Source organism: Eucyclogobius newberryi, unplaced genomic scaffold (assembly GCF_026437365.1).
Source record: "Eucyclogobius newberryi isolate DKJ021-1_F unplaced genomic scaffold, fEucNew1.0.hap1 SCAF_7, whole genome shotgun sequence".
Classification (NCBI taxonomy): Eukaryota; Metazoa; Chordata; class Actinopteri; order Gobiiformes; family Gobiidae; genus Eucyclogobius; species Eucyclogobius newberryi.
Window position 1 is genome coordinate 27,783,661 of NW_027316389.1, and position 26,677 is coordinate 27,810,337.

The 26,677-nt window shown below is 39.2% G+C and overlaps 3 protein-coding genes across 3 annotated transcripts; all 3 read left to right on the forward strand.

Annotated features, from left to right (window-relative positions):
- The first annotated feature begins 4,042 nt into the window (after positions 1 to 4,042).
- LOC140349106 (protogenin B-like) lies at positions 4,043 to 21,111 on the forward strand. The gene is made up of 19 exons (XM_072435331.1): positions 4,043 to 4,186; positions 4,764 to 5,063; positions 8,992 to 9,136; positions 9,241 to 9,374; positions 9,462 to 9,758; positions 9,841 to 10,000; positions 10,082 to 10,329; positions 10,847 to 11,011; positions 11,216 to 11,521; positions 12,514 to 12,699; positions 15,047 to 15,142; positions 15,232 to 15,418; positions 16,710 to 16,837; positions 16,918 to 17,088; positions 17,274 to 17,456; positions 17,799 to 17,922; positions 18,014 to 18,152; positions 18,445 to 18,549; positions 18,712 to 21,111. Exons 1-19 carry the CDS (start codon positions 4,120 to 4,122, stop codon positions 19,108 to 19,110), a joined length of 3,540 nt encoding a protein of 1,179 aa, XP_072291432.1. The 5' UTR covers positions 4,043 to 4,119; the 3' UTR covers positions 19,111 to 21,111.
- Positions 21,112 to 21,643: 532 nt separating this feature from the next.
- rsl24d1 (ribosomal L24 domain containing 1) lies at positions 21,644 to 23,789 on the forward strand. The gene is made up of 6 exons (XM_072435333.1): positions 21,644 to 21,804; positions 22,168 to 22,281; positions 22,406 to 22,478; positions 22,568 to 22,631; positions 23,328 to 23,413; positions 23,494 to 23,789. The coding sequence occupies exons 1-6, from the start codon at positions 21,724 to 21,726 to the stop codon at positions 23,568 to 23,570; spliced, it is 495 nt and encodes a 164-aa protein (XP_072291434.1). The 5' UTR covers positions 21,644 to 21,723; the 3' UTR covers positions 23,571 to 23,789.
- A 1,144-nt stretch (positions 23,790 to 24,933) lies between these two features.
- Positions 24,934 to 26,643, forward strand: LOC140349110 (cAMP-regulated phosphoprotein 19-like). The gene is made up of 3 exons (XM_072435334.1): positions 24,934 to 25,135; positions 25,547 to 25,669; positions 25,758 to 26,643. Exons 1-3 carry the CDS (start codon positions 25,094 to 25,096, stop codon positions 25,926 to 25,928), a joined length of 336 nt encoding a protein of 111 aa, XP_072291435.1. The 5' UTR covers positions 24,934 to 25,093; the 3' UTR covers positions 25,929 to 26,643.
- The last annotated feature ends 34 nt before the right edge of the window (positions 26,644 to 26,677 follow it).

The following is a 26,677-nucleotide window of genomic DNA, read 5'->3' on the forward strand; positions in this document are numbered from 1 at the left end:
AGTGTTGATTTAGTATTAGCGAGTTTAGAATTATAGTGTCCTTGATAGATAAATGAGGATAATGAATCTGCATCATTCAATAAATAAAATATATTTTTGGGGGACTCAATATTTATCCTGTGCACCTTTTCTTCACACTAGTGGGAACTCTTTTTATTGTACACAATAACAATATTATTTGAGCTATAAAAGCTCAATTAATTTCATTCTGCTTTTATTTTTTGCAGATCCTATTTTTGACAGTATTGTACATTTGAAAAATAATTTACGGGAATATACTGCATTGTGCATTTTGTGGCAGTAGCATAAAGTTGTTGTTGTGTCACTTTTAATGGTGGTTGGCAGCCAACTGAAAAGGTGCATTTACCGCCACCTACTTTAGTTGTGTCTTCAAAGTATGTGTTTTACGCTGTTCTGTAAAAAAGAGAGAAAGAAAGAGAAAGAGAGAAAAGACCCCTTTATTGTAATTTTGCGTGTCATTTTTACATACGTGTTTACTCATTACAAAGGGGAATGGATAGTTTAGAGAAGTAGAGCAAATGGAATCAGAAAGATGCTCCTAAATCTCTTATATAAAGGCTGTAAAAAAATGATGTTTGTGTACACTTCCAAATGTGTTATTGTGAAAGGTCTATAGCTACTGACGTTTTAATTATTTTAAGCCTACAGCATTTATTTATTTACAGCAGCTCTTTCATTAACGTCATTGTCTCATTAACTGACAAGCCATAATGCTCGTGACGTAATGGTATTGATCCTTGCAAAACACTGTTCCCACTCTGTTTATTTGCATTTGATTCATTACCATTACACACTTTTAATATTTTCACCACCAATTCAACGGCAGCATTAAAACCTTTCCATCAGCGTCTTGGCAAAAGGTTACAGGTCACCGGCTCTTTGAATGACCCCGGAGGTCAGTGGGGGGTGGCCCGTCCCAAAGACAATCCCGACCAATCAGAGGCCAGCATGAAGATCCCCTGCTCTGCTTTCCCAGGGCCTCGAGATCTTCATGCATGTTAATGACCTTAACCCTATTGATCATGGCCGAGCAGCCTATGACCTCTAGCCACGTGGAGTCCGGGCCAGCGATGCCCTCCTCCTACGCACCATAACATTTGTGATGCTGCACATTGCACAATAGGAGAGAGATAGAAGAGTTTATTTTTGTAAACAATGTATTGATAGTGACTGAAAGATCAGCTCAGGCCAAAGGGGGCAGTAAAAAGTATTGTGATTTGAAAACTTCTACAATAGAAATAGTATTCAAGTAAGCTATGTAGTATAAATCTGAAATGGTGTTGTCAAGTCTTGTAAAACACACATTAATTGATAATTGAAAAAAACTGCATTGTAAATAGATACAAATTTGTGCAAATATCGATACTAAAAAAAAGTCACATAAACAGGACTGAATGTGATCTTTCTGAACAGTTTAGGAAATGATCTTGAGCTTTATCAGAGAAAGTATAAGACCACATGGTAACATTAGGAAATTGCTATTATTGTGTGTTAAAAATGACTAGAATAAGGCATAGATACAAAGCATTTATAAATGTTGATGAATCAATGAAAAACAAACTAATCATTTAATAATGATTTGCTAGGATTAGGATTAAGGTTAGAGTTAGTGTTAGGGCTAGTTTTTAGTTTATTTGAGTCAATTTAATATTTAGGTATTAGTGATGTATTACTAAACATTTATAAATGCTCTGTATATATGCCTTTATAGATATTTTTTGTTCATGATTAGTTCATGATTGAAAAAAATATATAAATGATTTGTATCTATGCCTTATTCTAAAGAATTACAATTTTTTGTTGTAATTATAATATTGTTGTCAAAATCGGTATTGAGTATTATAGTATTTTAGTATTAGCTTATTCCTTAGTATTTAAATCAAGTTTGAAATGTGGATACACAAGACACACAACGTTAATCTGATAAGCACCAATAATGCTTAAGTTCGTTGTAGTAATTTTATGAATACCAAGACTGAAATCAAAAGTACAATTTGAATAGTCGCAAATTGCAAATATTCCCATTATTTAGGTATTTCAGTGTCATCAGCAAACCTAACATACAAGTGAAGCCTGACCACATGCCACTTGCATATATCATTTTCATGAAGTCGATTAAACATGAAAGAAACTCCTGAATTTCCAACTACAATTCCATCCTACACATTACGTTAACAACTTCTTTATCATTAACCAGGTTCACGTCTGTCTTGTTTTTCCTCCAATCAGAAATCTGTAATAGCATCATCTAAAAATCTAAACTATCGAGTAAACACTTTACAACGTACTATAAACAACACACTATTGGTTTAAAGACATGAATTATGATTTTAACTATAAGAATCGAGATGGTTAAATCAATTGTCTGCAGCAATCAATAGATAATTACACTTGGCTGTCCTCACTTTGATTGCATATTGAAGTGCACAGATGCATCTTAAAAATCATTAAGTGACTAATTAAAGTTACTAATAATGAGAAATGTATTTGGGGTGCATGAAATGTGATGCTTTACTTTACCTGTGTTTATGAAGGGCTGATTCGGCAGGTTTGAAGTCACAGCTGGAGCCCATTGTATGACTATTCAATGAGAGAGAGAGAGAGAGAGAGAGAGAGAGAGAGAGAGAGAGAGAGAGAGAGAGGAAGAGAGAGAGGAAGAGAGAAAGACGGGGTCATTGTCAAAAGGCACGGTCGTCCGATCAATATCTGAATTCATTAGACAGCTGACCATCGATATCTCTTCATAATTACCAGCTTCTGTTCAGAGCAGATGCTGTCCTTTGACCTTTTGCCGATCACCCCCACCCAGCTGATCATTCACTTTGCTCCACGTGTTAACTCACTAATGTATGTATGTACTTATGTTGTATATCTGCAAAAACAAGAGAAGCATCAAGGGTAGAAACTGCATTTGTATTAAAGATGTTGCCAGTAAAGTTAGGTTTATAGAGTATAGAGTTTGCGAACTGTGAATGCATGGAATATTCCAGTTAGAAGTGGACCATTAGATATTGTGAATGTTGTTTTATAGATATGCAAAATCTTGTTTATAGATATATATATAAAAATTGCATGTATATTTCAGCACTTTTGTGACTAATTTTACCGACACTTCACATTTGACTGACAATTAAACTTCAACTAATGCATTATGCCAATCCACATTTCTGTTGGCATAATCCGACTATAGTGCATAATCCGACTATAGTTATTGGGGGAAAAAAAATCGAGATACTATTCTTTGTTACTCTAAATTCAAGTCCAATATAATCTGCTATTGCAACTTAACTGTTACTAACCTGCTTACTTACCTATAACACTCTTCCTGTTGCTATTACTACAACAACTGTCCTTTTAAACTCTTGTTGCCACAGCCATTTTGCAGTTTAGAACACCCTGTCCAACTTGCCACACTTTATTAACCTAAAAAATGCAAGCAAGGTACTTTTTGGCAGCAAAATTAGCTAATTATTTGAGCAATATATCATGGTAGGAAACAAAATATCCAATTTGGCCCCTAAAAGCTCCACATGCTGCCCTTGTCTGCTTAGATTTATGAGGGGAGTAATGACAGTCTAGAAGGTAAAGTACAGTAAAATATAGGCCATAGAAAATACTGTATAAGCTCCAGGTATTTTCGGCCACTGCAAAAACATCATTTTCGTGCAAAGGCAGAAATGTGAGTCAAACTGTGTGGCCTTTGTGTCACTGGACTTGTTAGATTGACTTATGTAGCCTCATTCAGAAGCATATGCCAACAAGTAAAATGTAGTTTAAAATAAAAATGAATAAATAGCCTTTTTAGTTGCAACTTAAAATAGAATATGGCCATGCACAAGCATAACAGCCTTGTCCAACGTGGTTCCTCTTACTTCCTGTGGCCCCTGTGTCCCCTGGTGCAGAGGTGCGGAGGTTCGGCCGGAGCGGCTGGTGTTGTGCGCATGCGCGGAAGGCGGGTTGGTGGGGGCCAGCCGGGGCCCCTGTACTGCGCTCGGTGTGGTCTGTTGCGCTCAGAAGTGGTTTGGGGATCTACGGAGCGCACGCAGGAGAGCGGAGGATCCCGTCCCGCTGTAACATGACTGAACAAAGCCGACTATAATGGGGAAATTTAAAATGAAACTTTTTCAGAGGTGGCTTCTTTTTCTTTTGTTTATTCCTCTTTCTGGTAAGTGTCTGCTTTTCACGTGTTTGACTGTTTTGATGGTGACTGTTGTTGGCCGGCAGATCGTGATGTTGAATGTAGTCACCCCATACACCCCTAATACAACATCATGTGTGATCAAAACGTTGTGTTAGTAGTTTTGATGGACAGTGATGACACAATTCAAGTATTGTTCCTCAGACTACTTTTAGAGTAGGATTACTTTTTGCAAGATTTGCATATGTAAATTTGACTTTAGCCAGAGTTGCACAGATTTGTTTTGCTCTAGTTTTCTTCTTCTTCTTGTTCTTCTTGTTCTTCTTCTTGTTCTTCTTCTTTACCACCATCTTGATATGCTTGTTTTTAACATGTTTTAAGTGGCATTTTCCCAATCAAATGCCACAAACAAAACATTTATAGCACTGCATTTGCTCAAACATATGCTTTGTTTGTATTGTAATGTGTTTGTCTACCTATACAAACACATATAAACTGCGAAACACAGATTTAGTTATACATTACAAACATTTGTGTTATATGATCGCTTGTACCTGATCCACCATGTCTGATCCACTGTTTTGTTTCCCTTGTCTTCCCAAAGGGATTTCATGCTTTAGCGAGTTGTCCTTCATCACAGAGCCCAGTGATGTGATAGTCTCACCAAAGGATCCTGCTGTCCTCGACTGTCAGGCTCATGGGCAGCCTCCAGTCTCCATCAAGTGGCTTAAGAACGGAGTCCGTCTGACAGAAAGCCAGCACATACACTTTCTGCCCAACGGCTCCTTGTACATACCAAAGATAAAACACACCGCGGAGGATTCGGATGAAGGATTCTACCAGTGCCTCTCCCAAAACAAATTTGGAGCTATCCTTAGCCAAAGATCTTGTCTGACTATCGCAAGTAAGTATGGAGCTTAGGGTGATTTAAACTCTCCACAGGTCGACAATGACATTTTTGGTACCACAGGACTTAAGCAGCTTATAGCATTGTCTGGGGTTTTTGCATTGTACTGTGTCAACGTGCAGCAGGCATCAGAATGGCACGGGTTATTAACCTGGAGATGGGAAGCAGATGTACAACGTGCGAGTCATTTTTAAAGAGGAAAAACCTTTCAATCTTTCTGTTGGTGTCAGGGAAAGTTGTTCTGACCTGACAAAATTGGAGTTTAAATCTGCCAGTTCAATTATAGGCCTGCTTTAAGAGACAGTTACAGGTAGATGGAGAGTCAATCAAGAAGCCAATAAAAGGCCCATAAATAGAAAACTTTGACTTTATGATATAGGCATGTTGTGCAAGGAGTGCCACTTGTTTGCCTGTAAAAGCAAAGTGAACACTTGCAGAAAACTCAAATTGTCCACTCTCTTCTCAAAGTTTACTAGTTTAGACTGTGTGATTGTTGAATGGTCTGCTACCCAGAGGAATCTCTCTGAGGCCATTTGCTTTTTAGCTTTTGTTTGGAATGGCTCTGACTGCCCCCAGAAGAAAAGACCAGGGTCCAGGGCATTTGTTTGTCCATGTATCAGTGGACAGGACAGCTGTGTCCATTCAATAGGCTCTACTACCATTGAGTCTTAAGGTCTTTCAGGGCATATCCCATACCTGTTGTCATGGAAACTAGATCATGTTGCTTGGATTTGACATTGACACTGAATTTTACATTGAAGAAAGTTCTATTTTTATGAGCAGTTTGTTTCATAATTTAATGTCTTTTCTGTCTGACCGACTCAATTCCACTCTTGCAGAAACATAACCAGGAAATACCTCAATCAGTTATCTTTAAAACACCTTCATTTTCTTATCAAACTAGTGCAACCTAAAAGAAGTGAAGTTTCAAGTGTTTTTACCCCAACACAACTTTATGCTTCATCAGAACCTCAAAAGTCAAGTTTGATGTGGTGTCCGGTCTTTTGTTGATGAAAGGGTTAAAGGTTTTGGTCAACTGCAGGCTGTGGGGCAACGAGGGCAGGAGGGGTTGGCCCTGCTCTCCTTCTGTCCAGGGGCTCCAGGGGTCAGGGGTCATGAGGGAAAGGCTTTTGTGATGGCAGGGCCTGCTCTGGTTGGGACGGCCTGCTGTTCTCCCCCCCTCCCACAATCCCTTTCACTGGATCATTCCCTCTGTTGCCGTGTCAACCATGGGCCTTTTGTTGAAAACTGACCACTTTGTCATATGAGTAAAGAGCCCGAATCGACAGCGTGAGTTTGAACTTCAAAACGTTGAAAGAATTGGTATTTGATATGATTCAGTAAACAGCAAATAACATTTAGATGCAATGCAAAGACAGTGTCCTAAAATATTCAAATATATCATAAGGTTACAGCAGATCTGATTATGTTTTAGCAATAAAAATGCTTGTAATTGAAGAAAGTAAGATAGACATGTATAATACCATACTGTGGAACATTCCAGGCAAAGTAATACCATGTCCACAGAGCAGCAACAAGCAAGTGTCAAACCCACCACAAAAAGCAACATAAGTAAAAAAGTAATGCACATTTTATAATATCACATCTGTACTCCACTCTCTGACCAATTTAAAAACACGAGATTTGAATTGTCGTGAATGTTATCAGCTTATTATCACTAGTTTACTCTAATCTCATGCTTTTGAACACAAAAAGTGACCAAAGTCTACGATCTGAATCCGAGTTTGCGTTCAAATTGGATGGACGGGGGTTTAGGCGAACTTTGACCTCTGCAGGGAAACCTTTGTGCTGTTTGACCGAGACATTGATTTCCTCCTTATAGCAGAGGTGACCATATTACCGGACCGGCTCGGACAGGCACCGCCCTCTATTTTGTCCAGGAAAGCAGCTGGCCGCTTCTGTCTCATTAGCTTTTCAACTACATGCACTTTTTTCTCAATATAGGTCATGGTGTTCATAGGCTGCCATTTCTCTGGACAGAACCTATGTTATATTGAATTTGTTCAATGGTAATACAGTGTGTGGCCTTATATATTTAATAGCAACACATCTATCTAAGGCAAAGCATGGATGTATTTATTTATCAAAATATAACTCTATAATTAATACAACATCTGTTTGGTTCAGTTGTGTTCTAAGCTTACTACTACTACTACTACTACTACTACTACTACTACTACTACTGCTACTACTACTACTGGTCAAAATATATTGTGTAGAAACAGAAAAGTAAATAAAAAGATTATTTTAGTGTTAGTATTTAGTAGTTTTTAGCATTTCACCTATTTAAAACTAGTGAAAAAAGAAAAAGCTGAATACCACCATAATCTTTTAACAAAATCTACCGAGTAATCAGACAGAAAAAAGAATGTGGTTTACTTGGGAGAAAAAACTGAAACTGAACACACTTACAAGCTTTTCTGTCCATTCCTGTTTTATTGATAAGACAAAATCCTAAATGAAAGGATTTCTCTTTCATTCAGATCCCCCCAAAGCTTGGGATTTGAATGTGGAGCTTCAGCTGGAGACCAGGCTATTGATTTCCTTTAACACGATATTGACTGTCTTTCTGTAAGTGAGGGGGAGGAAGAGGGAGTTTTCACCTTAATTAGTTGAGGTCGTTTGCCCATATTTTAGGTGCATTGTTCATAAGCTAATTGCAAGATGGGGTGTGTGCTTTGTGGTCATTTGATGTGGGTTTTGAATCTATATGTGACTATTTAACGAACCATGACTCAGGGAAACATGGTTAGCTGTTTATGAGCTGGCACACATACTGTAATCCAGAATTAGGGTAATTGTAGAGTTATAGAATGTTTATTTCTTTCATAAAATGATTTATTCTCTTGATTCTCAGTTCTATATGCGCCCCAGGAATCTATACCAACAACTCTGGACCTTAGCTGGAGAATATTAACTTATACAATTGCTAGTTAGTTGCCAGATTGTCACACTAACACACGTTTTCTTAGAGTGATCGGTTGTTATAACCAAAGTGACACCAACATTGTGTATCCATGTATAAATCTGCAGCTTAGTGGCTTGTCAGGAAGTCTGGAAATCAATACTAAAATCACTTCTTTTTATTAGTCTCTCATCAGTTATGGATGATTTGCAGGTCTAGTTTTTTATGTAAATTGGGTCAAATGAATTGGTTTTTCAACTAAAACATTGCATCATTCATTGTCACTCTTGCATTGATCCATTGATTGGCCCAGCTGGAGGGTATGACTGGTAATATCACTCATCTGCTCTAAAGCAGGATCCAGGGGTGCCATAGAAATCAATGCTTTTTCATAGGAACAGTTTGCATCGAGCATATTCAAAGCAGTGAGTGTTTGATACAAAGTCATCAGGTTGTTAGGATTAAAATGCACAAGCTTTAACTACAGCCTTAAAATATATTGTCAGTTGAAGTAGGGTATTTGTATAACTGCAATTAGCTGTGGGTTGTATATCAAAATGTTAATAATATTGTGAATGTTGTTTTGAAGACATGCAAAATTTGAGTATCGTGAATATTGTTTACTGTAAAATATTTTAATGAAAGAGCTGGTAAAAAAAGTAAAAAGCGTATGTTGTAAACTTGCAAATAAGAGTATACGATGATTTTGATGATCTGAACTTTTTTGAGTTATTTTATTGATGTTTCCCATTTGTCTGATAATTAAACCTCAACTAATACATTTAAAGGCGTGTTTTAGCTCATTTCTGTTGGATTGACTAGACTATTGGAATACTGAAAAGTGTCAAGCTATACATCTTTTGTCAACATCGCCCTCCCCTAAAGGAAAAATGGAAGTTAGACCTCTAAATTATACTGTACTCAAGTCGACAATTGCTTTCTGTGGTGTTTTTCTGGTCACTATGATATAAAATAACAATTTCTGTGTTATGTTTGCAGCTATTTCAGAGTTTCTCACCCACCCTGTGCCTATGGTGGTGATGGAGGGCTCAGTGGCACGGTTTTTCTGTGCAGTGGCCTCCAACCCTCCAGCCACCATCACCTGGGAACTCAACCAAAGCACACTACCACTATCAACAAACAGGTATGCGCTGCTGCAATTAAAAGTGAACAATTGTTGTTGGGATAAGAAACAAAGCAACATCTTGCGATGTGCGTCTAAATCTAAAAATGCATTTTATTGTCTAGAATTACTATTTTGCCAAATGGAGTCCTCCAAATCCACAATGTACAGCTGGGGGACGCTGGACAATATCGATGTGTCGCAGCCAACATCGGTAGCCGCCTCAGGAGCAAAGAAGCAACACTGACAGTTAATCAAGGTGAAACTACAGGATTTATGAGAGCTTTAGAATATACCGATAATACAAGGTGAATATGTATTGAACTATTTTCCTCTTGATCTAAAGTTACAGGTCCTAAACCCCACCAGAGGCCCAGGATCATTGCTGGACCTCAGAACATCACGGTGTCTCTGCATCAGACTGTGGTTTTGGAGTGTGTGGCCACTGGGAATCCCTGGCCTATCATCTCCTGGAGCCGCGCTGACAGTAAACCCATCGATGTGTACAATGCCAAAGTCCTGGGAAATGGAAACCTGGTTATCACTGATGTGAATGTCAAGCACAGCGGGGTGTACCTCTGCAGGGCCACCACTCCAGGGACACGGAACTACACCATTGCTGCTGCTAACCTCACTGTCCTAGGTAAACAAATATAGAATGCAATTTTAAGAAGGGTTACTATACTATCAATTCATAAATACTCAACATATTTCTTGTATTTTAGTGCCACCATCCTTTGTGGAAAAACCTGAAAGCCAAACCCGTCCAAGAGCAGGGACAGCAAGGTTCATGTGCCAGGCTGAAGGAGTGCCCCCGCCCCGAATAAGCTGGCTCAAGAACGGAGCAGAGGTCCATTTGAATGGCAGGATTAAGTTGTACAACAGGTAACATTTTTACATGTTTGTTTGTGTAGGCTTTGTGTGGCTTTGAGTGGTATATTAACCATGTTTATTGCTGACCCACAGTAAACTGGTGATAACCCAAATCATCCCAGAAGATGATGCCATCTACCAGTGCGTGGCAGAGAGTGAACAGGGCTCTGTGCTGGCCTTAGCTCGGCTTATTGTTGTCATGTCTGAGGACAGACCTAGTGCACCTAGAAACATCCACGCTGAAACCATCTCCAGTTCAGCCATCTTACTGGCCTGGGAGAGACCTCTCTACAATACAGACAAAGTCATTGCTTACTCCATCCATTATATGAAGGCTGAAGGTAAGATTAAAGTGAGGTTGGGGGGGTTTCTGTTAAGTTAAAGGTGGGAAAAATACTAGGGATGATAACAACAGCAGGCTATCTTGCTCTCACACATGTGATTAGTTTTCTTGGTGAAGGCCATCTGTTGTTGCAACACAGAGCAGAGGTCAAGGAGGACTGAGAATGGCAACTTTGCTCAAATAACAACAGGCTTAGTCAGGCCTTTGTCCACTCTGCAGCACACCGCATAGTTAAAGGGACAGTGCAGCTTTTAGAGGAGCTGCCCCCCTCAAACATACACAAACATGAAAGAATATGAGAACAGTTTCTAGAGACAAATATTCAGTAATCCAAACCTGTTTTAGCAATAAAAACTGTTTGATGTGTTAGCTTTTAGGGGCACTGCTCAGCCTCTAATTCTATATAACTTCATTAACTCATGTAAACACTGACGTATATGGTCTTGAACATTTCCTATTCAAACCTTTCATGTTGAAATTGAATATAATTTGTTTTCCTGTCTGTTTCATGCCAGGTCTGAACAATGAAGAATACCAGATTGTTATTGGAAACGACACAACGAGTTACATCATCGATGACCTGGAGCCAGCGCGAAACTACAGCTTTTATATTGTGGCCTATATGCCAATGGGAGCTAGTCGTATGTCTGACCAAGTCAGTCAACATACTCTGGATGATGGTAAGCACAGAACTCAGACTTTAACATTCCTAGCAGTAAATCACAGTGGTAGTTAGGCATGCAAGGGATGTGTTCACAAAGAGCACTTTCGAGGGGCGCAGAGAAGGGCTGGAATCACTTTTTATGTCCAAAGAAAAAAATAGATACTAGTCACTCTTTTCCAAGTCCCTGTATGTAATAATAAGACTTTTCTGTTTCCCTCAGTGCCTCTTCGAACACCTGAGCTAACCCTGACCAGCCACAGCTCCACAGACATCCAGGTGAACTGGCAACCGCTGCCCGCCAAACTGAGCCGAGGTCGGGTGTCTGCATACCGTCTTTCCTACCGAACTGCAGTGGACGCCTCAGTCACCTCAGTAGAGCTGCCCCAGAACAGCACAGAGTACCTCCTGGAGGATCTACAGCCAGACAACATCTACCTGCTGCGGATGGCTGCTGCAACACGGGCTGGCTGGTGTGAGCCCTCGGCTTGGACTTCCCATCGCACTCCTAGAACCACAAGCAGCAAAGGTAACAGCGCAGTTTCACTTGATCTGGAGGATTCTGTATTAATAACAAGAAGCATAATTATTAGCAATATTAAATAGAGTAGTTATGCACAGGTGATGAGGTTGTTTAGAAGCACAATGGTTACAGCTATTATACCATTTGTTGCCTAAGCAGTATATGTAATAATATGGTGTTGATTGTGACTAGATTTATAAAGCCAACTTCCAACTCTAGTGAAGAATGATGATAGTTATATCAAGCATCAAACCTTTCCAAACAAGCCAAACATTTCGGAGTGCTTTCGTGGTAAAACAAGGCCCTCTGTTGCTGATGCAAAGTGCTCAGTTCATGTGCTAGCGTTAGTCCCTGTAGCATTGTCCCACAGTCATTGTGTTGGTTACCCAGGAACCTTTGCCCTCCGCTGTCAGTGATGTTAGAGCGGCCTCAGTCACGGGTCAAAACGAGGGCCTCAGGCGCCTGTGTGCGGGAAAGAATAGCTGCTTTTCACGGTTCTATGTGTTGCTGTGGAGGCTGTTTGTTCACCTACGCTAAATTTTTCTTGTATTCAATAGGGTTGTAATGGCCCCAAAACAGAATATTCTCGTTATGGTTGATACAAAGCCAATTGTAAACACTCCTGGATGGTCAACAACAGCATGGCCTTTTTATCATTTAAACATTAAAACACTTGGGTTAGGGTTATAGACAGTTGCAGACATATACAAATAAAACTGTCCCATTGCAAAGTAACAACATCCTCAAATAAAAATAAATTGCATAGCCAGGTCTTCATGTTAATCATAAATGTGTAAAATATTATGTCAGCTGCGTAGAAATAGTGACGACACAATAATAGAGGTACTTTATTTAGCTGTATGCTTCATTAGAACTAAGGTTTAATGAAGAAATACATTTAAATGTCATCTAAAACAATTTGACAAGATAAAACTTCCAAACTTCTAAAACACTCTATCTCACATTTATTTTTGTACGTCAACTTGTGTGTTTTTCAGTGCCTTCAGCCCCTATCCTGCAGTTGGAGCCCCTCAACTGTACCTCTATAGTGGCCCGTTGGCAGCTCACCTCAGACTCTGCGCCTGTCCAGGGGTATAAACTGGTTTACCACGAGGAAGACCAACCAGAGCAGCCCACCATCCAGCTGCAAGCTCTCAACTACACCTTTACCATCACTGGTCTTGGTAAGATAAAGCTGAAATGATCCAGAATCATGCTTAGACCCGGTTTACACCTGCATCAGACCTGGTATAGGCTTAGTTTTGCACTTATTTGGTATCATTTGTGAGCTTATACCTGTTCTCTAGTCCATTTAGGTGAACTAAGCATTTTCTGAAGTAGAAGTTTTGTAACCATAGCAGTCTGGTCTATTCTTACTATACTGGCCTTGGAGTAGTGACCACTTGTTTGGTCAATTTGCATCTTGGTCCTGTGTCCTGATCAATATAGAGTGACCCCACTTCTCTAAGCAGAAGTCTGGCCACCGTTTGAAGGCTCCAGAGGGTCAAGGTTCACAGTCCAGATGTCCCACACCACAACCCGTTCCCATCCCAGTGCTTGCATAGTAATTACCTAAAGCCATTGTGTTATGTCCACTCCCAGACCTGCCCTGAAAGCTGCTGGTCCACTGCCCCCTTCTTGAGCTGGACACTGGGACATATTGGGAATACCCCTGGGATTGGCCAAAGCTGGACATAGACAATGACCTCTGGCCATGAGACAGCAAACCCAGACTAGAACCCAGCCCCCTATTTGCTTTCCATGTAAATAAACCAATGAGATCAATATGCAATTCACATGATTTTTAGGGACAATAATGATTTTCCATCAGCCATTGTGTCAAAAACTAATGAGATAGTAGTATCTATAATATGTGCAATCTATGTGCTGTCGTGACACATATTCATGTGCAATTACTGTTGTGATCACATGCAATGGTATTTATTTATTTATTTGTCTATGGGAGTTTTTTATTTATTTATAGGAGATCTTCTACTGAAAGTGTTTTTCAGACTTCCTATAAGTGATCTGTTCTTCTGTATCTACCTCTGTATCTACCTGCGTTGCACCAATGAAATTTCCCCATGTGGGACAATAAAGGATTATCTTATCTTATCTTATCTTATCTTATATAGGCAGTCATAAAATAATGGTAATGGTAAGCAATATTGAAATAATCAAAACAAACTTGCATTGCATTGTCTTGAATTTGTTCGTTTTTTTTCATTTATTTATCGGTAAACGGGTCAGGTGATGCTTGTTATAGTTTATTCCAAATACATTCTCAAACTTCAATCATTGTTATTCAGATGGCATTACTTTAACTACTATCATAATACCATATTTTCTTCTACTACTACAGCAGTTTATTCAGAGTTCAAACTTGTGGCATTACCAAAAATATATATATCTAATGTAATATGATAGAACTAGGCCACTATCTTATTACATACATTTACATTACATTTGTTCATATTTACTTGTAGACACAGTTCACACTAGCACTGTCCACTTCTCCCGGCGGTCCATGTTTTGAAGTTTAAGTCTAAAGCTGGATGACCGTGAAAGAGGGGAACAAAAGAGGCCCGGCTCCTGTCCCACAGTCCTGAGCCCGGATTCCTTCTGTTCTATCTTGGCCTGACCCTCCGACCCCAGTCAAACCCCCTCTGTCCCATGGGCCTAGGATCCCAGCAGCTGAACGTCCCCCCCCCATCGTGGTTCTAGACACACCGCCCTCACTGGTCAATACCCATGAGCCGACCTTTCACACTGGGGGTATAAAACAAAATCTTAACACTCCCTAAAAATGTCCAAATTTAGGAGCTGGGGAGAATTTTCCAAGTCCTCACTGAGTCCTCAGGAAACACAGGAATTGACAACTTTATTATTTATTTATTTATCCTAATACAGTGCATTTGAAAGATTGTACTGTATTGTGCTGGAAATAAAGTCAGATTGCGATGACTTGGACATGCTGAGAGGAGGAAAAGTGGAAAGAGTGGAAAAAGTCTACCTATTTAATGCCTCATTTTATTTTCAGTTGTCCTCTTATGTTGTTCCTTCCATCTATTTATGCATTGAAATATTTGATAGTAACTGCCCTGTGCTTTATTGATCATGTCTCTTTGAACAGCCTGATCTTTCTCATGCTCCTTACACTTGACATCACATGACAAATGAGGCGACTCAGGACTTGTATTGTCCATTTAAAAAGCCTGGCCAGTTATGACCCCCGGACCTCCCCCTCTCACAGCTAATTTCCAATGCTGCTTTACCTTTTGTTATGAAAAAAAAACAAATCTCTCTTTTACTTCCATCTATGTTTTTCTGGTTTAGAATAAAACTGAAAACTATTTTAAGCACTTAAGCTTAACAGACATGAACAGAAAGTGTTTATAGTCACAGAAATATGATGGATTCTTAACTATTATGATTCATATTGGACGTTTAGGTTTATCCTGATCCTTAAATCCTCAAACTTTTTTGCTGCTGACAGTAGAGTAGCTAATTGGTCTTATTATTTTTGTCTAGATCCAAGGAGAAAATACCATGTGAAGATCCTTGCTGTGGGCCAAGTTGGAGAAGGCTACCAGACGGACCAAACAGTAACTACCCCCGGATGTCTGTGTAAGTCATCTCCCCTGTTTTGATTAAGACAATTGATTTACAGTAACAAATCAATTGCAAATGCTTATGATATCACTGATTCTACACAGCGACCAGAGACCAGCTTGCAGCGACTCCTCCAGCTCCGAACAACATGATCGTTTTGGCCAATAACTCCACCTCAGTGTCGCTGCGCTGGAGCCGTCCGGCCTTCACCTCTGGGAAAGCTGTGAGCTTCACGCTGCGCTGCACTCCGGTGGGCACGCACAACGCCTCTGCCATCAGATACATACAAACGTGAGTGACGATTTGGATATTATTTTGCATTTTTACTTTAAGCTACTCTTTTGGGTGTCATGGGTGATGAAATGAAAATGAAATCCGCTCTTTATAATGGTGGAAAGTCCTCAGAATGTTGCCAGTGACAGGAAACTGAACCACATAAATAGGGTTTTACACAGCCATTTCTCTGGGATTTGCATGCAAGTTTAACATAATAGTTTCTTAGCATCTTTAGAGATTAGTTTCTTGTTAAATGTAATCCTAAAATCCGTTTATGGTGATCAAGCTGAGGTTGTTGAGAGCCACATTAATGGATGGATGTTATGGAGGGAAAAATACTTAATATTTTCAGATGATGTAATAGAAGGAAAGGCACTAAAGTTGCTCAAGTTATTTTAGTTAGTAGCTATTACTTGGACCTTTCTTATATATTTATTATGATTTACATCAGAGAGTAGCCTAAAAAGCAATACTCAATACACAAAATTCCATCAAAATGCACGGTTTATACATAAAGGTGTCATATTTATTTATTTGCGAAATAAAAGTGAAACTATTGTGAAAATTAGATGAGCTTTGTTGACATCTGTTTTCATGGTCAACAATGGTTGCTTGGTAACAGTTATAGTGCCTATGACAGGTTGAACTATTCATTGACCTAAAATGCAGTTAAGATAAATATATTTTTAATTTAGCCAATTTTATACCAGAACAGCTATTTTTTTAAGTTTTTATTTTACTTTTTCTAATTGATGTTGTAACCACTACAGCATGATATGAGAGCACCTTTTTTTTGTTGAATTAATGTTTAGAGTCAAAATACTGGTTTCTTTTGTGTAAATAACGCATAAATCTTAGATGGAATGAGGGAATCTAGTGTGATTTAATTTCATACAGTTCTGTCATTTCATACAGATTTTTCCTTTTTTTTCCACAAATAGCTAGTTGATTGGTGTAAAATTATAATTTCTATTTACAACAGGTACAAATACACCAAATAATGTTAAAATTACAAAATCATAAAAACCTGTCACACTGGCTGGCCATAAAAACGGAATTAAAATGATTATAAACTTACCCCTAAAAGTCAAATTAGAGAAAACTAGGCAAGGTTTTTGGTAAAATCTTGAATGTAATTATGTAAACTATGGTATGTTTTCGTGAGATGGGTAGTCAAAGCTGTGATGTGCACTTTAAGGGAGTTTGTTTGAGAGAGGAGGATAGAGGAGGGTTTTAGTATGCTTTTTCTGTACGTTAGTGTGTATGTTATTCCCATCTTTGTACTTATAATAACATAATTCCACAGCACCAAGCAAAGTGCAATGATTCAGAAGCTAAATCCAAACACCCGTTACGAGTTTGTGGTGCGTCTTCATGTTGACCAGATGTCCAGTCCGTGGAGCTCTGTTGTTTACCATCAAACTTTGCCATCAGGTAACAACCTAAACATGGCTATATTTCAATACCAGTGCCTCAATAAATGACTCTAAATGCTGTTTTGATTTTGATTGCAGTGCCGAGCCACCCGCCTGCAGCAGTTCGGGTCACTCTGATCGAGGATGACACTGCGTTGGTGTCTTGGAGAGAGCCTCCTGAGCCTAACATCGTGGTCACACACTACACCATCATGTACGCCTCGCAGAAGTCATGGCTGGCTGGAAACTGGCAAATCATACAACGAGAAGGTGAGGAAAAGGAAATGTTTTTGTCTTTAATTCCGTATCTGTGCTTAACTTTTCTGTCGGTACTTGTAACGGTAACCTTATAATCGGTACTTATTTGTCATATGTACCCAAAATAAGTCATTGTATAGTACTATGTAGTGGGAGTTGTCATCATTTATTATCCTTGTTTCTGTTGTTGTCAATAGGAAGTCATACAATGGCACTGCTGGAAAAGCTGGACCCCGGGAGCATCTATCTGGTGAAGATCTCTGCGTCGAACAAAGTCGGGGATGGACCCTTCTCAAACCCGGTCGAGCTGGCTCTGAAGAGAGGAAGTGGACATCGCAGCAAGAACCCCAGGCACTCAGACAGCTTCCCAGATACAACCGGTAAGGGAACATGATTCTTTTGTGTGTGAGGTTTATTTTGAAAGTACCACATGCAAAACGTGCAAGGTGTACAATTACTATAGATTTCAGTGATATTATATCTTTGAAAGGGAAAAAGTCCATGTAACAGGAAGCTGAAAACTGAATAAAGACCCCGATAAAAAAGGAAATTTAGGTTAGATTTCTGGAGTACAGATTGAAAAATGTATCGCAAATTTGACCTGAATATACATGATTAACCTCATTACCAACATCTCTAGTTGATAATGAGGTTATTACCAATGAGGTCATATGTAAGTGTAACTACATTGTTTTGAGCGTGTTTGTCTGTTTACGCTGCAGTGTTTTCTGATGGCCGTTACCACATCGACCAGAACTCCATGACAGGGATCATTGTTGGAGTGAGCATTGCTTTGGCCTGTATCATTATGTGTGCACTCATCCTCATCAGCAAAGGCAGACCAAGGTACAAATACTATATATTCCAGTTGTAAAACCAATAAATATGTACTGGCAACCCTTTTTTCATTCTCATATGGCTTCTTTATGTCAATTAGAAAAACGTCTGGCCACAAGGTGATTGCTGTTGAGAACGCTAATGTATTGAGACCTGGTCTGTCGCTCCCAAATGACCATCATGGAGAAAACGTGGAAGCCCTGATTCCAATGATGCGTGACCATTTTATTGATGCAAAGGTAAGACTGGGTTGTGTTTATAATCATGTTGAAAATAAAAGTGAATCCTTTACATTACAAGTTTAGCTGTGCATAATGTATTATAGAACTGAGTTACTGATTTAAGTATGGAACACATTGGATATTATGCAGTACTGAGTAGTCCTGGATACGCTGGTAGACATAATATACCGGTATATTGAAAGTGGTGAGGTTAGAAAGTCTATGATTTCAAACTGATTTTAGAGAGAAGTAAGATTTCATGAAATGTGTCTGATTGTTCTAAACTTACAATGTGTTTGTTTCTTTGAAGGGATCTACTATAATTATAAATAGTTCTGGTCCAGTCAACAACATAAACCAAACCAAGAGATGGCTACTCTTCAACCAAGAGAGAAACAGCACCACAGAGAATGATGTAAGAATGATGAAGTACAATAGTATCTAATTGACTCACTAAATTGATTTTTGTCTAAAATTAGATTCATACAGAATATTTGGCAGTAATCAAATTCATCATTAAAAACAGAATTGTACATCTAGAGATTGTTGGTTGAGAATTTTTTTTTTTCTGTTTTAGGTTGAGAGCAGAGCCAGTTTGTATGAAGCTGGTAAAACCGTCCTCGCGTATGAAGAGCGTTTGGGGGCAGCGCCGCTCCCGCCTTCGTCCCAAGAGATCATCTATGGCCCACTCCACTCAGAGAGCTCTCACTCCAGCGAAGGGAGCCAGGAAACAGGAGACTCCGGACACTACTCCAGCGAAGAGATGAGCGACCCCTCTACCTCCCAAAGCTCCAGGCCCGCATCTTTTGGCCCAGAAGATGACATCCATACTATCTCCGAACTAAAGCAGTCGTTTGAAGTAGAAACCGAGGAGACGCTTGGACGCCATAAACATCACTCCACCTCGGAAGCCCCCCACTGTGGCACAGAGGCCCCCCATCCCGCCCTGCACTTGTCCCAAGCAGTCAACTCCTGACAACAAATTGCCTTGCTTTCCAAATGACCAGAGTTATGCCACTAACTCTTCCTTGTTTGCTTCCCAAGTTGAGCCATTCTATCATTTCCTGCGGCACAAACGGTCAGGAAGCTAAAGCTGCTGCAATGGGGGGAAAGTGCATATACTCCGGATCTACCTCAGGACATTGTATGAATGTTTGGTATAACTTTTATTTCCATTTTTTTCTACCTGTTCGTCTGTGTTTGGTCATTGTCCAAAACCAAAGCTCACCATTGATGATTGTCAAGAAGAATGTACCGTTTGACACCGATCAGGCATAGCAATATGACCACCAGTCTTTATTCCTCTCTAATTCACATCAAGAACACGTCACGAGAACTGCAGTTTGGGTCAATCCAGACGTTTGTCCTGAACACGCTTGCTCAGATCCCATTAACTATTTCTTAGATCCAAAGTCTCTGGTATTAATTTCTCCTATCAGATGTCATAATGTTATGCCTGATCTCATATATTTAGTTTATTGTCCACTGGAATGAAAGGTGGAGTGGAGCTCTTAAGACTGTTTATCTACCTCACTGTTTTTGTATGCCACTACTTCCTTTTTTACCATTTACTGTGCAGTATTATTGTCTCCAACTCAGGGACATGGTAACTCATTTTTACCGCGTCGATCTACCTCCAGAGGGCGCTAATATATTTCCAAAGAAGTCTCCCTTGTTTTTGACTGTCACAGCTTTAATTTAATGGTTGGAAGAGCTTTCGTTTCACATTATTTCTCTTATGGTGTGTGTTGTGGAAAGGAAATAACAAGTGCATTAGATATTGCCGGACTATTTTGAGCTTTAAAAATTATATGAATTAGTTTGGCATTTCCAGTGCACTACTTTTAAAGCTTTAACATGGCCTTAATATTGAAAGGTCTTCGGAAGCGGAGATCCAAAGACAGGAAGAATTGTACCCAAATTAGACCTTGAAGATTGTGGGTCTGTACGTTTGCCAAATATTGTTCTCCTTTTTTTGCCAAATGATGTAAATTTTCCATAAAATGAACTACTAATGGTTAAGGTGCTTTACTTCAGTGTATATTGAAACGCTTTATTCTGGTGAAAGCTTTAGCACAGGTCATCTTGGCGTGTGCCCTATTTGCCTTTGAGACCATTTGTTAAAACGCAGAGGTGATGCCGATGCTATTATCCAAAGAGTTGTCTGCTTCCTCATACGGTTAAGGCTTTTCATTCAGTCTTTTATTGAAACAGGGTTAAGACACTGACAACCGCTCAATTGCAGATGATGTTATATATTTGTTTTGGAGAATCATCTGTGATTCTTGAGCATTATTTGTCGTAATGGGGACAAATTCTTTATTTCTCCATGTTATTTGTCCAGGTGTGACAATGAAGGATTCTGACTATCAAAATGGAAAACCCTATGTGTGAACAGCAACATAATCAATTTTTTATATCTTTGTAATACAAATAATCCTAACCAAAGAAATGTTAAACTCTCTGTTATTTAGCGATTTTCTTTGGTTTTCACATTATTTTCATTTAAAATTGCATTTTAAATGATTATTGGGTTTGTTACTATAAGGCAAAGGTGGTTAAGGCTTGAGATTTCATAAGCTGTTCTGCTGTATTTGTTTACCATAGTTTCTCCTGAATTAAACCTTGGTTGCAAAGATTTTTTTGATTTTTGTTTTAGTTTGCTATTGCGAACAAAAAGTTTCCCATTTTTTATATGGCTTTTTTCTAAATTATTTGATTAGTCCCAAATTGTGTCTGTGATTGCTTATTGGTTCCCTCATATGAATTTGCTGACTTACCTCAGGTGCCAAAAATGTAGACGTAGAATGTAGACTTAACTGTTCTTATATTTAAGTTGTGATTTCTGCTTTTGCCAAATACATCTTGATGCAAGTTTGCAACAGGTTATTTTAAGAGTTGTTATGTTGCAACAGACTTTTTGATACTCTCAAGATTATCACAAATGTAAGAAAATAAAATTGTCTTGGAAAAACAACTGGTTTACTGTCTTTTTCTGAGTCCAAACACACAAACATTAATGTTGACAAAAAGTGGTGTCAAAACTATGACCCTTTGCTGAATCTGCCCAAATGGCTGTACCAGTAGTAATTTATACAGCAACAAAGAAAATATCACCTTAAACAATATCGCTATCATAAACATTTTAGAGTGGAAAGAGTTTATATTAAGGTACAGAACAAGATGTCATATTATGAAAAGCCAAAATGCGTCCAATCTGCCTTGTTTATGTTTCAATATGTGGCCATCAAATAATAAAGTTTGGACATCCCAGGGAAGAAAATAATTATTTGACCAAGAATTTCCCTTGGATTTAGAATTACTGTACTTTTATAGGTACAAGAAGAAGGCAACCTGTTTTAGCATAAGCTTTGTGATGTCAACATAGATGAGATGTCACCATAACACCTCAGACACTGATGAAGTATAAAAACAAATACCTCACCATTAGAGGATAACCATGGTGTAGTTTGCAGGATGTCCAGCAGGGGGAGCCCGCTCTCTCTGTCGCTGTTGTCTTCGCAGTAGAAGAACGAACGGGGCGGTCTTGTTTTTATCGGTGCCAAACGCAGCACATCTGCGGGCAAAAATGCGCATCGAAAAGTGTTATTTCTGCTCGGCACCGGTGTATCCCGGACATGGAGTCATGTTTGTACGAAACGACTGTAAGGTACGACAGCTTTTCAAACCTTAACCTGAGGTATTACTTGAGCTATGGCGCAGTAGCGGTTTGGATCTGGTGTTAGCTTGATGTTAGCACTTTTCACTCACGTGGACGGGAGATCTGGTGTATCATTACTGTATCATGCCCTCAATTACGTCAATACAATATACAATATACAAGTCATAACAAATAACCCACTCAACCATCTACTTATTCAGATGTTTTGTTTTGGGTTGCTAACTACGGTTTGTCGTTTGTTGCATGTCCATCTTTAACCTGGGCCTGTCCAGCGTTTTATTCAACAGCGACCTCTAATGGTGTCTTGCAGGTTTCGACGTTTATCTTTTAAATGTTTTATCTTTTTTGCAGACGTTCAGGTTTTGTCGATCTAAATGCACAAAGAACTTCAAAAAGAAGCGCAACCCCAGAAAAACTAGATGGACCAAAGCTTTTAGGAAGGCTTCAGGAAAGGAGCTGACAGTGGTGGGTTATTGTCACCTTTTTGTTTATTGTAGCATTTATACATATTTGGGCCCCTCCTTAACTATTTGATTGTATTGTTTAAAATGTGCAATTTAGTACTTACAATAACATTTGTATCTTACAGGACAACTGTTTAGAGTTTGAAAAACGCAGAAATGCCCCTGTTAAATACAACAGAGAACTGTGGGACAAGACCGGTAGGCCTAACTTAAGTTCTTGATGTTCACTTGTCTGTTGGATGCACATGTCAAGTGTTAATTAAAATGTTATTTTTATTTTTTTCCAGTTCTAGCTATGAAGAAGGTGGAAGAAATAAAAAGGAAACGACAGTCAAGATTCATCATGAACAGGTAAGAATTGTCCCACTGAGCTATGCAGTTTTATTCTTGTCCATACTACACATGGAAATATGTCAGGTGGGCATAATATAATGCTACTAGTTTAATAATATTTATTGTATATAATTGTCAAAACCTCAATCCTTCAGACTTCCCATTAAATTGTAATGGCTCGTCCGTATAACTATTTCATCTACAAATCTATTGAACATTGTCATAAAATGTAACTGTGTTGCAAACAGTGTTTAATTTGTAAATCAGACACTGCGCAAAAATGTGATGTAAAATGTTTTCAATTCACCTGCGCTTTCTGTCAGCAATTCCTATCTAATTTTGTGAATAAAATGGTCAATTTGGCACAGTAGTCAAGTGCGCTCAGCTGAACAGATTCAGGACGGCACAATCGTGCAGCATCAGGTCTTTGATAGTCAGCTCTCCAGAGCAGAGCAGACCAGAGACCTGCATCTTTGCATTGTGGTTGCTTAGTTTCAAAGGCATATCTTTGGAGACGTTTATAATGTAAACAATGAGGTCAGAAAAGTTGGCCTGCTGGTCAAACATTTTCAATAGTCATTTAAACAAAGTCAAATTGCACTGGTTGGTGAATTGTATACATTAAATTCATCTTTACTGCCATTGCTTACACCACCTTGATGTAATAAAACAATTTGGTTTAGGATTTTGTTCTGATGATATTTTCTTTTTCAGATTGAAGAAGGGCAAACAGTTGGAAAAGGAAGAGGCCATCAACGAAGTCAAGAAAAATATCCACCTGATCAGAGCTCCACACGCAGGTTACGATTTGCGATTATTTTATGTGACAACAGAGAGCGGGCCAGACATGTACTGTATTTACCTCAAACTCTTGTTACAGGAAAGGCCAAACAAATGGAAGAAAAGATGGTCCAGAAGTTACAAGAAGACGTCGACATGGGGGATGAGGATCTTTAATCAGATGAATATAAGTCTGAATAAAGCTATTGTGTTGAATTGCATAGATACAGTAACACACTGTACAGTTTTCATTATTTCATGCATTTGTCTGATAAAACTCACTAAATGGCAATTATATTCTGATGCTCTTTACACATTTAGATCTAACTTAATTCAATGTCTGTCTTGCAGTGTACACAACTATTAAATGTCACAGAAATAAATGCTTTTACCTAGTACTATCTATCATTATACCACAATTTATATTAGCAATCTTGAGATAAGATGTTTGTCATTAAGGTTCATGAATTTGAGTTGTGGTTCCTTTTAGGGGTTACCGTGGGAAAAGCACATCTCCATTTGTCAAATATGTTTTAGGCTGAGAGGTATTACTCCAGATATTTTCTGAACGCATTATAAACTTCTAGTTTTTTGGAAATATTGCTAAATATTTGGACCATTGTCTATATATTGAAATGTTACTCTGTCATTGCAGCCATGTGCTAAAATCAAAAAGTTCATTTTATTTATGTACACTCGGCACACAGTCTTGACAGAAATATAAATATACATTATTATTTATCATAGTCTGGGAGTTCTTGATGTGTTTTTTGGGAAACTAGAGACTGGAGAGAGGCTTCCATCGGGCCACTCTGCCATAAAGCCCAGACTGAAGAGATACAGTGATCGTTGATATTGTGGAACTTTCTCCCATCTCACTACTGCATCTCTGGAGCTCAGCCACAGTGAACTTTGGGTTCTTTACCTTTCTCACCAAGGCTCTTCTCCCACGATTACTCAGTTTGTCTGGACGGCCAGATTTAGGGAGAGTTCTGGTCCAAACTTCTCCCATGCAAAGATTATGGAGGCCACTGTGCTCTCAGGAACCATGAGTGCGGCAGAAATTCTTTTGTAACTATGACCAGATCCGTGCCTTGCCACAATTCTGTCTCAGCTCCTTGGGCAGTTACAGAGTTAAATAGGAGTGTCACACAGAAGGGTCTGAATACTTAAGAACATTTGATATTTCAGTTTGTCTTTTTAATACATTTGCAAATTGTATACATTTCAGCTTTTTTCTGTCAGGATGGGGTGCTGAGTGTACATTAATGAGAAGCTTTTTTGATTTTGTCAAATGGCTGCAATGAAACAGAGTGAAACATGTAAAGAGGTCTGACTACTTTCCATACCCACTGTAGGTCTATAGACTTTCACACCATTAATTTAGTTGATCACATGTCAGTTCACATTTGTGATAGTGTAGCCCTTTCCCCCCTCCAAATTATGTTTATATGCTTTAAGATAAACCCTCCTAGTTCGATCCATCCAATCATCGCAGTCATTTAAGCTCAGCGCCGCTCCTTCATCCTGCGCTCTGTGATCGACTGAGCCGCCTGTTCCCCGGAGCTTCCGTCCGTCCTGCTGCTCACTTCGCCCGCCGAACCTGAGCCAAGCCGCCGCTGTCAGAGCTATCATCCCCGCGGAGGAGGAGCAGGACGAGACCAACACATCAGGGACCAGCACGGGGAGCAAATACAGCCATGTCCGGACAGGAAGAGATGATGACCGTGGAGGAACAGCAGGTCAAATAGAATACAACATCTCTGAGTTTTGGGCAAAAGGACAACCTGTCTCCATGTTGACAGACTGCTAGCGGCTAATCCAAAATGCTACCGCCAACTAATTAGCTTTAGCTCATTAGCCACCATTGTTCATGCTAAATGCAGAACACACGGTTTGTACGCGTATTGGTCTCCTGGTCGAAATCAATTGACGTAATTTATATATTTTAGTTTAAGTTTGTGTAAGTGTCTTTGTTCTTTTGCCGTTATATTGCAAGCAAATGCTAACTGTGCAAACATTGGCGTTTCTCTGGTAGCGACGCCTGCGCATTATCTAGGTCAAGCCGTAATTTGATGGCTGTTGTGTTTTACTAGCTTCAGCTTTGCATTTAGTTTGAGCGTCTAAACATTTATATTGTGTTAAATTTACAGGAGGCCAATGACAAAGTGGTCAGCCCGGAGAAAGCTGAGGAGGCCAAGCTGAAAGCCAGGTATCCTAACCTTGGAGCCAAGCCTGGGGGATCCGATCTCCTCAGGAAACGACTGCAGAAAGGGGTATGTTTACATCCACTGCCCTGCTGTAAAACCTCACTGTGATCTTTTAAATGAAGATAACATAAATGATTTGTGCGTTTTGACGTAGCCAAAGTATTTCGACTCCGGTGATTACAACATGGCCAAGGCAAAGATGAAGAACAAGTCGTTACCTTTGGCCCCTGTGGAGAAGGCTGAGATCACAGGAGGACACATCCCCACACCTCAGGACCTGCCTCAGAGAAAGACTTCTATTGTAGCGAGCAAACTGGCCGGTTAAGGTTTTTTTTTTGTCCACACCATTCCAACTCCTGTTTAAATCTAAAGCAGTTTACATGTTTTGTTCATTATTTGTCACTTTTGTATGTAATATCATAAAGAACAAGTAATGCACAGAGCCAAAATACTTGAGAAATATTAGCAACTTATTCCAAAACAATGCGGATAAAACCTGAAGTAAGACTAGAATGTTGACCGCTGAATACACTTGAAAAACGTGCATGTAGTTTAGCAGAATTTCACTTAAGGATATATGTGCCTCCACAGGGCTCTGCCAGTGCAAACCTTTGTTCTTTAAGGTTAAATACTTCCAACCACAGGTGGAAAACTATGATGTAGTGTGCATGCTCTTCAAGGATTTAGATTCCCCCACCCCCCCGGACAGTCAATACTTTTCTGTTTTTCTTTTGTTTTTCATTTTGTTCTGTGGAGCCGTTTGATAAAATGCTGCAGGTAAAGCTAGTCAAAAAACATGTACGTAGCTAGTACCGGTACTTCAGAGTACTTGCATCCGCTGCTCATTTTGACCTCTGAATGGCCTTAAATTTTCTCTTGAGCAATATTTGCTCCCTCATTTTGGTTGTGGATCTTGCTTAACTTGTTTCACTGTCTGACTGGAATCATTAGCGATTTTATGGAAAATACTTATGTATGGCGTGTGCATGTGCAGTTACACTGTGCCATTTGTTTTGTAAATAAAATAGTTTTGCATAATATCTTAAGTAACCTTGATTGTCTTTGGTGTTTACA

What these genes read in the sequence shown, in the direction of transcription:
- LOC140349106 (XM_072435331.1), top strand. Translation starts at nt 4,120, where the DNA reads ATGGGGAAATTTAAAATGAAACTTTTTCAGAGGTGGCTTCTTTTTCTT. An exon ending in CTACCACTATCAACAAACAG is followed by an intron (nt 9,137 to 9,240) that starts GTATGCGCTGCT and finishes TTTATTGTCTAG; the next exon opens with AATTACTATTTTGCCAAATG. An exon ending in ATCAGCAAAGGCAGACCAAG is followed by an intron (nt 17,923 to 18,013) that starts GTACAAATACTA and finishes TATGTCAATTAG; the next exon opens with AAAAACGTCTGGCCACAAGG.
- rsl24d1 (XM_072435333.1), top strand. Translation starts at nt 21,724, where the DNA reads ATGCGCATCGAAAAGTGTTATTTCTGCTCGGCACCGGTGTATCCCGGA. An exon ending in CAGGAAAGGAGCTGACAGTG is followed by an intron (nt 22,282 to 22,405) that starts GTGGGTTATTGT and finishes TGTATCTTACAG; the next exon opens with GACAACTGTTTAGAGTTTGA. An exon ending in TCAAGATTCATCATGAACAG is followed by an intron (nt 22,632 to 23,327) that starts GTAAGAATTGTC and finishes TTTCTTTTTCAG; the next exon opens with ATTGAAGAAGGGCAAACAGT.
- LOC140349110 (XM_072435334.1), top strand. Translation starts at nt 25,094, where the DNA reads ATGTCCGGACAGGAAGAGATGATGACCGTGGAGGAACAGCAG. An exon ending in TGACCGTGGAGGAACAGCAG is followed by an intron (nt 25,136 to 25,546) that starts GTCAAATAGAAT and finishes TTAAATTTACAG; the next exon opens with GAGGCCAATGACAAAGTGGT. An exon ending in GGAAACGACTGCAGAAAGGG is followed by an intron (nt 25,670 to 25,757) that starts GTATGTTTACAT and finishes GTTTTGACGTAG; the next exon opens with CCAAAGTATTTCGACTCCGG.